The 14,021-nt window shown below is 37.7% G+C and overlaps 1 protein-coding gene across 1 annotated transcript in view; it reads left to right on the forward strand.

The window, feature by feature from the left end:
• Positions 1-10,953, forward strand: part of LOC150087063 (protein YIPF1) — a 111,140-nt gene extending 100,187 nt beyond the window's left edge. Inside the window, exons 8-9 of the mRNA XM_090372362.1 lie at positions 4,492-4,554; positions 10,672-10,953. Of these exons, the coding sequence (XP_090228488.1) occupies positions 4,492-4,554; positions 10,672-10,953 (345 nt within the window). The remainder of the gene's footprint in view (positions 1-4,491; positions 4,555-10,671) is intronic.
• Positions 10,954-14,021: the final 3,068 nt, after the last annotated feature.

Raw genomic sequence — 14,021 nt, forward strand, 5'->3', positions numbered from 1 at the left:
CAGGCGGCGGGGGGGGATGGATCTCTATCTCCTCTCCTCCCTGCCTACCCCCCATACTTCGCCTGGTGGGCTTATCTCCACTGACCTCTTTGGGGATGCCTAATCTATCATCCCTATTCTTCTGTCTGTTCTCCCCCCAGTCTTCAGTCTGCCCCCTCTCTCACTAGATCGACCAAGGTACACCTTAACAATGTCGCCAAATTCTAATCAACGTCTAAATTCCGCCGGTTTCGTCTAAATCTCTAAGACTACAAACACTGCCCAGACACAGCCCACACACACTTTCAAGTCTGGCTTGACAGAATACATTCTTGATACAGCGAAACACATGCGGAGTTGGGAGAAATCCCAGGTGCTGTTTGACACAAACATACCTTATACCTTATTGTGCTTTCAGTAAAACATATCCTTGTCAAATGCACAATGTATACAAGAGAACACCAGAAAACTCTTACACTTCACTTTGGAATAATAAAAGAAAGGTCTCAAGAATTTTTGCATTTCTCAAAATGATTAATGTATACTACCTCCTTTAACTAGTTAAAAATTAATCTACTAGTGCTAGTTTTGCAACTAACTCTATCCGAGAACAAAAAGCATATAACTAACTACACACATATGGCACACTATGGTCATATATGCCAATGCACCTAATAAATCCCCAAACAAACAGCTGTTAATAGTCTAATAATGTTTTGTCTCCAAACAGGCCTACGAGGTTGGGAAAATTCATGTTGAAAAATTTATACTTCAATTTATAATTCATGTTGAAAAATTTATACTCCAACCAGAAATTGTAAGTTTTACTGCAAACTAAAATACATGAATTAAATAAAACTGGTAAAAACAATGTATTTTCAATAAATATGAAATGATGGTTAAAATAAAATGAAATGACGGTTAAAATATGACTAAAATGGAAGTTAAAATAATAATAAAATATAATAGTAATAAAAGCACTAAAAACTGTAGCTTTCGGAGACGACAGACTCCTTTCTCAACAGTGTGCTTCTGTTGTACGACAACATCCCTAAATAGCAGGCTCACGGCACTTGTCACATGTTTCCACAGGAATATGATTGGAATTTTCCACCTGCATACTGGAACCGGAAATGGCTCGGGAGCACGCCAATAAAAACTGATCATCTCGTTCAAGAATGATGGCTTCAAGGAGGGGATGCATACGAACACCCTTATCCCTGTTGATGGTGTTATCACTAGCCACCCCTGATGCGCAGGCTCTCAAGCCATTTACAGTCCCAGAACCTATGAGCCTGGTCAGTGATGACCGCTGCTGCTTCTCCCAAAAATGCTCCGCCACAGCAGACTTCCCATAATTTGCTGTTCTTATAGCATTCATGTGCTCACCCAGACGTTCTTTGAGTCTTCGCCCCATCTCACCAACATAACAAACCACACAATCTGGCCACTTAATTTCATATACCATCCCACTGCTAACTTCTTTTGATATGGGGTCTTTAACTTGTGATATCACTGTGTGCAACCTCCGTCCCAGAAGCTGCACACAGTGTATCTGGCACCCACGGACTGTACGTGCGATGCGTTCAGTAAGGCCCAGATAGTAAGGAATGTATGCAGTGATCACAGGGGCTGGCGACTCACTACACGTGGACTCTACCCCTCTAATGAATTTATCCAAAATCCTCTGGGGATAGCCACATTTCTTGAGGTCTGCTGTGACTAATAATTTCTCTCTCTTTAGCCTCGGGGGGTACTGCAGTGGGACCCAACCCTATCTATTAGGGCCTTAACTACACTGTTCTTGTGTTGGCTGCTTTGTGCCGAGCTATAATGGGTATATTGTCCCCGGCACATGGGTTTCCTGAAAACATTAGTCTTAAGCCTACAACCTTCTCTGATCACCAACACATCAAGAAATGGGAGGGATCCCTCTGCCTCCACCTCCGAGGTAAATTGAATGAAAGGGGAGAAGCTATTAAGCACATTAAGTATTTGATCTTCCTTCCCCTTCTGTATGATGGTAAAAGTATCATTCACGTATCTTTTCCATTTATGTATGGGAAATTCCAAACCGTCAAAGATTCTAACTTCCAATTCTTCCATGGCTAAATTAGCCACAATAGCGCTAATGGGGAAATCCATGGCCGTGCCATGAACCTGCCTATACATAACGTCTTGAAAGACCAAGGTGGTACTGTACAGGCATAACTCCACACCTTCACAAATATCATTAATACTTAACAATGACCTGGTATTTAAAACTGCATCCTTTTCCAAAGCCCTTCTAACACATTGAACTCCAAACCTAATAGGAATACATGTGAACAGGGAACTAACATCAAAAGAAATCATAATCTCATTTTCACTTATAAACTGTTCTTTTATAAAACCTACAAAGTCCTTACTATCTTTAATGACAAAACTAGAACATCCCACTATAGGTGCAATTAGTCTGGCAAGGTATCCTGATAAAGCATAGGTAGGACTACCTATGAATGATACGATTGGTCTAAGCGGGATACCCACTTTGTGTATCTTCAGAAGTCCATAAAACCTGGGTAAACGGCAACCTGCAGCATGTAGGGACCAAAAAACCTCCCTAGTTATCCTACCTAACTTATGCCAGCGCTGAATAATACTATTCACCTGCCGCTCCAAACTGACTAATGGATTTCTCTGAGTAACTTTATATGTGGTGGTGTCCTGTAGAAGTTTTGAGGCTTTTTTACAATACTCCTCTTTATCCAAAATAACTGTGGATCTCCCTTTATCCGCAGGTAAGACTACGATTTTATCATCCTGTCTGAATTCGTGTAAGGCACATCTATGGTTAACACTAAGGTTCAAGGGGGCCACCCTGGCATGACTCAAGATAGCCGAAGTCCTGATACCTATTTCGTTAGCCTGGGTCTCCTACAACTTGCTAATGGCTCTCTCAATGCCCATGGCTATTTCAGCAATAGGTGGTTTACTAGGCATCAAAGCAAACCTAGTACCTAAGCTTAGTACCCCCCCCCCCGTTCCTTAGAAAGCCGCTTACTACTCAGGTTACAAATAAAATTGGCACTATCATTGTCATTATGCATAATCGCTGCCTCTTCCAATAACCTATTAAATTTGTTAATTTGCCTCTGCTTATAAATGCTTTGTTATGTTGGTGAGACGGGGCGACGACTCAAAGAACGTCTGGGTGAGCACATGAGTGCTATAAGAATGCCAAATTATGCAAAGTCTGCTGTGACGGAGCATTTTTGGGAGAAGCAGCACCAGATCTCCCCTGAAGCTGCGGTCATCACTGACCGGATTCGTGGGTTCTGGGACCATAAATGGCTTGAGAGCCTGCGCATCGGGGTGGCTAGCAGTAACACTATCAACAGGGATAGGGGTGTCCGTATGCATCCCCTCCTTGAAGCCGTCGTTCTTGAACGAGATGATCGGTTTTTATTGGCGTGCTCCTGAGCCAGTTCCAGTACGCAGGTGGGAAATTCCAATCATATTCCTGTGGAACCATGTGACAAGTGCCGTGAGCCTGCTATTTAAGGACGTTGTCATACAACAGAAGTACACTGTTGAGAAAGGAGTCTGTCGTCTCCGAAAGCTACAGTTTTTAGTGCTTTTATTACTATTATATTTTATTATTATTTTAACTTCCATTTTAGTCATATTTTAACCGTCATTTCATAATTATTGTAAATACATCTGTGTTTACCAGTTTTATTTAATTCGTGTATTTTAGTTTGCAGTAAAACTTACAATTTCTGATTAGTGTGAAGTATAAATTTTTCAACATAATGTTTTTCCCTGTTTCATGCACTAATAAAAATGGATGTTTCTGCAAATAAATTGTCACAGAGCAAAAGCCAATCCTTTTGAATCATTTCTCCAGCCTGTTTCTTCTGATTATCATCATCAAATGATAATCATCAAAGTTCCTTCATCAAAGTTAAGGATTTTGGTATGACACTTTGTTAAAATACACTCATCGCTTTGCTTTTACTTGTACCCATGCAGAATTTTTGACACAATTAGCTATATTTTGTTGAATTCACACCACGCACCTTGGTGTGACAGTGTAAATATTTCTGGTGGAAACTTTGCTTAATAGCATGCAAGGTACTGTTGCCTTTGTTGAAAATACAATGTTTTACCTTGTGCATATGAATGGAGATGGCAAATTCCAGCCATTTATCAACTTCTAAACATATCAGAACTAGCATATTACTTCTAGATATGTGTATTAAATGCGGTGTCATGTTTTTAACTCCGCAGTCTCTGAGAGATTTATTTTGATATATTTCCAGTAACTTTTTGAATATATATATCTTATATAATTCCATTTAGCAAATAAAATTTTAACTAAGTGTTTTGCCATCCCTAATTTAATGCAAAGATATATTATTCATTTAATTTTTAAAACCAGTATATTTTGTAATTTAAAACTGGTTATAATTATTTATCATCGCATTTAATTCTCTGTACAATAGAATTAAATATTTCATGAATTTTCAGGTTGCCATTATAATACTAGTGCTTGTGCTTTTGTTTCACACACTGTTGGCAGTTGGCTTTGTGGTAAGTATTCTTAAATATTTAGCCACATCTTAATTTTTGATAGAAATGAGTCTATAAACACATGCAAAAAAGGTTACAGTTTATGATTTACTGTATATTCCAGCATATAAGCTGAACTTTGAAGCACTTAGAAAATGCCTAAAATTTTAAGTTTAATTCTACAGTAGATTTAAAATCCCAAACTCAAATTAAAGGCACGTACACTTAGAAATACATGAATTAATATCAACATATTTACAATTTATTGCATATATCAAGAAATAAACTATTCTAATACTTTGAATACCACAATAAATGATTTTAATAAATGAGTATCACATTACAAACTCTTTATCAGTTTCTCGTTCATTCACATGCATATTCGTAACATGATGCTTATTTATTAAAATTATTTATAGTGGTGTTTAAAGTGTTGGAATAGTTTATTTCTCGATAGATATCACATGGCGCCTCCGTAGCCAGGTGGGCAGGAGCAGCAGTGCGTAGCACACGCTTCTTTATTAGACCGGGGTTCGAGCCAGTGTCCACCAAATACGGAGGATGCGGAAAGGTCAGGGAATGACCACTGCATATCCCTGGAGCAATACAGCCTTAGTTGCTAATACTCCTAAAAATCAAATAACAAAAAAAAAAAAAAAGAAGATAGATATCACCTAAAAAGAAAATGTCTCATTTAAAGATATGTTACAATATTACATATCAGGCAGTTCCCACTTTAGAGTTTTCGTTTTATGATTTCCTGGGTTTACGAGTTCTTTTTTTCAAGATCAGCATAATCGAAAATATGAACATTAATTGCAATAAATAAATGCTAAACATTCATAAATATAGCATTTCAAGCCACAAATGTAGCTATACAATACTACAGTACTACTCTAGTATTGTATAATTGCTGTGCATTTGTTTGTTTATTCAGGCAGATGAGAGCGTCTCACTGACTCATAACATAAAGCAGTTACCACACTGACATTACAGAGTGGTTGTGTTGCTCTTCACTTTCACTGTCTTATCTTATTTCAAATTTATCTCGCTTATTAATACATACAATATGCCAAAATGAAGTAATACTACAGAGAATGATATTAATAAAAGGAAACAGCAAAGAGGAATGACATTGGAAACAAAATGAGATCATAAGCAAATGTGATCTCATTCTTCGTCATCATCGACTGATGATGATAATAAAGAATAAACATTCTTTAATGTCTGTATGATATAAATAATTTCTTTATTATTATAATTTGCTTGATTTTAAAGGCTATGTTTTCATTTCTTTGGATGAATAAATCATTGTTTATGCATGAACTATTGTTTTGTTGACCTTTATTTAACAGTACTATGGTCAAATTTCATTGTTGAGAACATAACCCCTGTTTTTAATATTACGTCTATGTGAAATGAATTCTTGCTTTACGGGTTTTCATTTTACACGCGTGCACTAGGAACAAATTAACTCGTAATGTCAAGAACTATATGTATATTTTTATACAAATATACAGTGTTGCTTGCCTTTTTAAACACAAGAATTCACTCATTTTCTTCACACAAAACAATTTGGCCCGGGTGCCAAGTGATTTTGTGATCAAGTGTCTTTGCCAGTGAATTTGCACTCTCTTGAATAAATAAAACAGTCTTCTTTATTTAGCATTACACTAACAATCAATTAAATAATCCTCAGTAAAGAAATCACTTTACTTGATCAGGAGGAAAATCAACCTTCTTTCTTTTTTTCCTTTTATTTGCATATTACTACTAACCCACTACCGCTTGGTCACAAAGGTGGCACTGCTCCTGCCTCCATGTGGTGGGGCCAGTAACCTGGAGGGGAAAAGGTCTCCCTTTCAGAGCAAAATGGATCAAGAAGTTCCTAAAATCCAGAAAAACACTGGGTGCACAGAAGAAACCCTGACAAGGCAACAAGAGGAGTCTGCTTCTGTCTTAGCAAAACGTCAAAAGACTGACATAAGCAGAATCCGAACTCCAACTTTCCTGATTATTCATTCAACTCAAGAACGACCAGTTAGAAAACTCCCCCCATTCTTAGTGTAAAAATGCCTCGAAAGCATAATAGGTACTCCCAAGACAGTTCATCAATTAAGATCAGGAAACCTACCGGTTGAAGTTGTCACTGCCCAACAGTCTGAACAACTACAAAAACTAAAATCTTTTAGTGGAATTTCAGTCACCGTTTCACCACACATTTCCTTGAACATGTCAAGAGGTGTTATCACTGAGTGGGACTTCATCAATTTGTCAGATGAAGTACTCAAACAAGAATTAAGAGGAGTCATCATCAATGTAAGGTGAATTCTCACAAAGAAGGAATACATTACATCATGATAGCAAAACTTACTGAACCAGCCATCAAGACACTGTTACTGCTCTACAACAGAATATTCAAAGAAAACAATTTCCCTGGCAAATGACGCATGCTTATGTTTTGACATTTCCAAAACAAGAAAAAGATCCTACAAATCCGTAGCATTATCGACCTGTTGCGCTCACCAGCTGTATATGCAAGATCATGAAAAAAATTATCAATGCCTGGTTTCTAGCTTGAAATAACCTTATGAATCCAGTGCAGTGTGCCTTCCGTGAAGGTAGATCCACTCTTCACTTTTTGATTAAGATAGAAATAAACATCCGTAATGCCTTCATGCTGAAAGAACATCTTGCCATGGTCCTCTTTGACATTGAAAATGTGTTTGACACTGCTTGGAGATATGGTATAATGCGAAATCTATACAATCTGGGATTACGCGGATACTTACCACAATTTATCAGAAACTTCCTACACCACTGCTCATTTCAAGTTTTATTTCACAACCACTTATCTTCAAAGTTCACACAGGAAGAAGGGGTGCCACAAGGATCAGTGCTAAGTGCTACCCTCTTTAATATAAAAATGAATTCAATAACACAGGACCTGCCATAAACAGTATCCACTACCCTGTACACCGATGACTTCAGTATCTCCTACCATTCGCCTAATATGTGAATCGTAGAAAGACAGCTGCAATGTTCCATCAACAAAATAGCTAAATGAGCCCAAAACAGCGGTTTTTGCTTGACCGTATTCAGAACTATAGTCTGTACATGACCGTATTAATGCGCCATGCATTAATACAGTCATGTCTAGACTGTGGTTCTGTAGTTTATAGCTTTGCTAAACCAAGCACTTTGTATTGGCTTGATTCTGTACACCACAATGCTCTTTGTCTTGCATGGGGTTGTACTGTACATCACCAGTCCAGATCTATATGCTGAAACACGTGAAACCTCACTGCAGCTACGCAGACGAATGCTTTTATTACACTATGCAGCAAAACTCAAAGGACATCCCACTTGGAATAGACTTTTCTTTCCTAAATGGGAAAATCTGTACTGAGCATCTCCATCAATAAATCCACCAACTGGGATACGTCTTTGCTCACTGCAGGCAGACTGGCAAATTGACCTTAGTAAGATACAGCCCACTGCCTCTCATACAGTGACCTTAATAAGATACAGCCCACTGCCTCTCATACAGTCCCACCTTGGACATACTATATATGTCCAAGGTGGACATATATAGTATGTCCAATCTACAGAGATGGGTCTAAAACTGACAATCATGTTGGCGCAGCAGTAATATTTCCCAACGTAAAACTATATCCAAGAAACTCCCTACTGAATGTAGCAGCTATACTGCAGAACTTTGTGCTATCCACATAGCCTTAAGTTATGCACTCTCAAAAACCATATTGCACAGTGTTATATATACAGACTCCATTAGTGCTATCCAAACTATACAACAGAATCCAAAGAATGATAACCCCCTACTTAGATAGATCTGGAATATTCTAAGTTAAATCAGAAGAAGCAACAAACAAGTTCTGTTATATTGGATCCCTGGTCACGCTGGAATTTCTGGAAATGATCAGGCCGACCTATCTGCCAAAACTGCTACTGATCCTATAACCCAAGCCTTTACTACACCTGCATCTGACTACAAGTACAGCAATACCCCGCATTGCACTGATAATTGGTACCGAAACTGTTATGTGAAACTGTGCTGATTGAGGTATAATTATAATGGGTTTTAATTGAATGTGTACCAGAGAAACAGTCTATATTTTATTAATGAAACAGTAACACCATGAAAGATGAGAAAAAAGCTTTGTTTATTTTTGCATTTCAATAATGAAGTCTGAAGTCGTCTCTTCTTTTTCTCAGCGTACAAGTCTTTGTAGCATCGAATCCCATCTTGTAAAATTTGCCTTATCTTGATGCTACGATCAACATTCGGATCTCCATTCAAAATCACCTCACAAGCCATGTCAACCTCCCCGAAGAACTTTCTCCGATTCTTCTGTTAAATTCTTTTGGTGCCACTTTAGTGTTATCCACTTCAGAATTGTTTTCCTCTTCTTCATATGCAGTTTGCTGATCAATTTCAAGGAGAGTTGTGTCATCTAAGTCATTTCCAATAGTGCAGTCACATACATTGGCAGTGTCTGTCAGGAGCAAAGAATCACATTATAACCAGCTGAAACTGCAAATGGAAAATCCTCTTAATTGGTGTCAAGCCAAGTTTATGTTCTGCAAAGCACATTATAATTGTATGAGAGTAAAAGCTCTTCTACAGTTTTGAGATTATTACGGATGCTACGGCCATTCCGATAGAAGATAGCCAAGGTATTATGTCTGGGAATCTTCCTTAGTACCTTCTGCCCCTGTGGTCTGTTCTGGAGATGTCTCTTTGAAATATCCTCACAGGAATTGTGTATTGTCTTCCATCCATAATGAGTCAACTTATAGGGTTACCTGTACCCTTATGTAACCATGCAGTATTTGGCAGTGCTGTTGAAGCCTTAAGGCTGAGGATTGAAAATAGGGCCTGATGAGAAGCCCTCTAGGCCAGGCAGATGGCTGAATCAAGATTTTGTATTGGGTCATGTCACAATCTAATCTGAAAGATGATTGGGAAGGCCATTTTTTGATCAATTGGTATACATCAACAGATAGGTTCAGATTATCTTTTATGCCATTTTTAAACTGCTCTGAGGTTGTGTGTGGAGCCAATCCTGAAATGAACAGCCTTCTGCAAGTAAGTTGTTGGTCGACATGTGCTGCTTTCCTGCTAGACTGGAACCAAGTATCTGGGGCTGTCCAGTTATGTGTGATCATCTGGGTCTCTTGTTTATTCATTTCTACAATACTGTCCTTGCCTCTTGGGTTTTGTAATTCTCCTTAGCTGTGTTCCCTCTGGATATGTGAGAGGATGATCTAGCAACAACCGCACCCCAGGAGTTGGGGCCAGAGGCAGTATGATGATGAGCTTCCGAATGGATTTCCTGATAATTTTTAATAATATAATTGGGATGACTAGTAGATGTCATCGTGGATCCATTCAAGGCTTGTTTTGGTGTATCAATTTGGCAAGGTGAGCATGTTAGACCTGCTGCAGAAAGAGCTGGGGGATTTCACTCGCAACATTACTTTTATCAATTGGTTCTTCATAGATTTCTTTGTGATTCCGTGTTGGGTTCTTCGTTAGTGCAGAAGTCCTTTGGCGTTCAGGTATATCACCTTCTTTAAGTGTCCTCCCATCTTGATTGACAAGAGTTATTATTGGGCTGTAACTGAGTGGTGAGGTTTTGTTCATTTCATGAATGAGGGGGCATAAATTCAAATTGAGGAAAGATGGTTGTAGAATAGATGTGCAGAAATTTGCTTTTAGCCAGCCGGTGGTTGATTGCTGGAACAAACTTCCATCTGTTGTGACAGCTTAAATAAATTCAAGGCTGAACTAGAACTTTTGGAGTGAATGGATGGGTAAAATGAGAGGTTTTTTTTTTTTTCTTTTTTGACTGATGCTAAATAAGCTTGCTTTCTTGCATCATATGCCTCTGCTAATACTGTTCATAATTTTGAAAATCCAAATTAGTATTAGCTATTTTATAGTTTTAAGTTATTGTGATTGTAAGTTGAGCATGCCATGATCGTAAAAGAATCCTCATAATGAAAATGGTTAATTGTTGGAAGTCCTGGAAACTTCTTGATTGAAAAGTATTGTTACCTTTATATGCATTTCTATCCATACTGATGTAATGTTATTATTTTCTGTTATTTCAGGCCTATTTTTTTCGTCCCAGCTATGATAGCAGTGAGTCTTCTGTTTCTTCTAGTATATCTAATTCTAATACAACATTACCTGGTAATCTAAAGTCTGATAATCTCAGATTAAAAATAGCAAATTCTTCAAAAGAGACTAAGCAAGATGCAGAAAACTTAAAGTTATTTAGAAATAAAATAGATGGCAAAAATATTTCTGATAAAGTAATCACAGTTAATAATGCTTCTGGCATAACTATAACTCAGGTTTCAAATTCATTTCCATCTCTTAAAACAGAGTAAAATGGGTTTTTGAAGATGGACAACAAGTTTACATCATTGATTATTAACTGGGAATCAAAAGTATTCAGATGTATATAAAATAAACATTTTTTAAATGACTAATTTTGTCATTTGTAACTCTGTACTTTTAGAAAATTAAGTGTGTTTAATTTAAAATTAAATGGTAACCAAGAACACCATGTCAAAATGTAATTTTATTCTATTCTATTTTATTTTATTTATTTTGTGTACTTGTTAATGCATTTACATTATCAATGGTTTCCTTTTGTGAAAATCTCAGAAATTTCTTAATAGTATTTTTATATTTGGTTACCACCTATACTTTGTAATTTATATTAATTAATGTAAATAACAAAATTAAATTAAAAAAATTAATTTTTCACTGCTAAGGTAAACCTAGAAACAGCTGTAACCTTGAATTTTGCACACACAGTAATGAAGATTATGAATTTAAAAAGTTTCTTTTAAGTATTGCTGAAACAAACTGCTTATTAATAGTAGTCATTTGGCCAAAGAGCTCACAAAAAAAATCTCCAGTAAATCTATTACCATTTATGTTGATAGACTTGATGAAATATTGTAATCTTTTAGTTTTGTATTCCATTCCACCATGGTGTTCTTTGTGGCAAGACCAAGAGTTCTGCAAGAAAATTTCAATGGCAGTAGTATTTCTCATCATCATTCCCCTAAAATAATAAAGATAAAATTATCTATGTAACACAATACTTGTTGTTGATATGGGAGTTTGATGGTGCATAAGCTACTTTGGCTATAATGCGCCTCACAATACTTGTAGAATAGAAACTATCGTTGGCTCTTTCGAGTAGCATAAACGTTCCATAAACTAGACATTAGGCAGCAAGTGCTGTATTGTGGCAAAATTCTTGTGATGTACTATGAAGATGAGGCACCTCCGTAGCCAGATGGGCAGAAGCAGCAGTGCGTAGCACACGCTTCTTGATTAGACCGGGGTTCAAGCCCATGACCACCAAATATGGAGGATGTGGAAAGGTCAGAGAATGACCACCACATATCCCTGGAGCAATATGGTCTTAGTTGCTAATGCTCCTAAAAACAAAATAACAACTATGAAGATGAGACATTTTTGTCAAACATGGTTTTCAGATGAGGGTTATTATACACCATCAAGGTCAGTCCACAGTGGGTGCACATCCTTGAAACAAAGAAAACTTCTAATTACCATTCTCAAGGCAGTTTACTGCTTCATCATGAATTCCCATTTTTCTCTATCATTCTCATCCCTGTAAACTTGCAAATTCCAGATTTTTGGAAAATTCTCTTCTTGGTTAACCTTTGCTTTCATTTTGCTACAAGCACAAATATAGTCCACAGTCATGCCATAATACTCAATCCATACTTATTGCACTGCCCATATCCTAGAATTTAAGACCCCCAGGTGTCAAAAATCTGTGACCAAGTGAATTATCTGTGCTTTCAGTGAGCGATTCTTCCAGAGCCATTATTAGTTTTGATGTTTATTAAAACTTTATTTCATAGCAGGAAAGGAAAGCTGCCATTCTTTATATTTTCTACTTTCATAACTAACACTTACCAACCTTTTCTTAGTCACACCAGACACTGCTCCCTGCCTTCCTGTGGCAGAACCAGAAATGTGGGCAGGACAGCGAGCCCCCAGGACTAGAAAGAGCCAGATGGATGCCCAATCTTTTCCACATCCTTCGAAATATCTGCATTCACATATGACTTAACCTTAACTTTGAATTCCTTCATTTTATTTACTGTACTCCCAGGATTAGTGTATAAACTAGTAAATGTGTTCCTACTTGTGTTTTTAGTAAGCCTTACACAGTCCATGTAATGTGTGGACCTTCATCAGGCCTTATAAGCTCCCCCCCCCCTTGCTTTTCAGGCTAATGATGGCAAAATAGAAGCAATGCATTATAACAGGTCTTTGGTAAAGAAAAGTAGCAAGAAATTCTTTGCCTACATTAACATCAGAAGGACACTGATGAATCACATTGTACCACAAATGAATATTTTGCATTGACATTCACACATGAGGGGTTATTCAGTGAGGGGAATGCCAGAGGGATATTCAACTCTGGCAGTAAGCTAGATGATCTTGTAATAACTGAGAGTAAAATGGAGGAGAAATTGTTGAAGATAAACACAAGAAAGGCAACTTGGGTGGATGGGATCTATCCAGTTATATTAAAGGAGGCAGCAAAGGAAGTAAGCGAACCTTTAGCCATAATTATGAGAGCTTCCTTGGACTCAGGGGAGGTACCCATAGACTGGAGATGTGCAAATGTGATCCCAATTCACAAAGGAGGATCAAAGGCTGACACAAGTAATTATAGACCTGTGAGTTTAACTTCTGTTCCAGGAAAATTAATGGAGGCACTGATTAAAGAAGCACTGCGGGATCATCTAGACAAGACTTCAGTTATAGCTCGGACACAACATGGTTTTGTTAAGGGAAAGTCTTGTCTGACCAATTTGATTGGATACTATGATGCAGTCACAAAAAGAACTGGATGCAGGGAATAACTTTGATATTATATATTTGGATCTTAGAAAGGCTTTTGATACTGTTGCACATGGAAGACTGCTGCACAAATTGGAGAAGTGTGGCATTGGAGGCAAATTGCTGCTATGGATAAAGGGATGGCTGAGGGGGATAAGACAGAGTGGTAATCAATTGACACTGCTCATCATGGACTAATGTTATTAGTGGAGTCCCTCAGGGTTCAGTGTTGGGTCCATTATTGTTTTCTGTATTAATAAATGATATTGATAATGGTATATCAAGCTTAATGTCCAAGTTTGCAGATGATACAAAGGTTGGCAGGGTTGTTAGGGACACTACTGACGCTATGCTGCTACAACAGGATCTAGAAAGGTTGAGCAGATGGGCTGAGAGGTGGTAAATGAAGTTTAACGTTGACAAATGTAAAGTACTACATATGGGAAACAGCAACGCCAGAGCAATGTATCAACTCTGTGGTACTACACTGACAGTGGTAGAGAATGAGAAGGATCTGGGGGTAATTGTGCAGGCAGATATGAAGTTCTCTCAGCAGTGC

The sequence above is a fragment of the Mastigoproctus giganteus genome, chromosome 4 (assembly GCF_048544385.1).
Source record: "Mastigoproctus giganteus isolate SK-2022 chromosome 4, ASM4854438v1, whole genome shotgun sequence".
NCBI lineage: Eukaryota > Metazoa > Arthropoda > Arachnida > Uropygi > Thelyphonidae > Mastigoproctus > Mastigoproctus giganteus.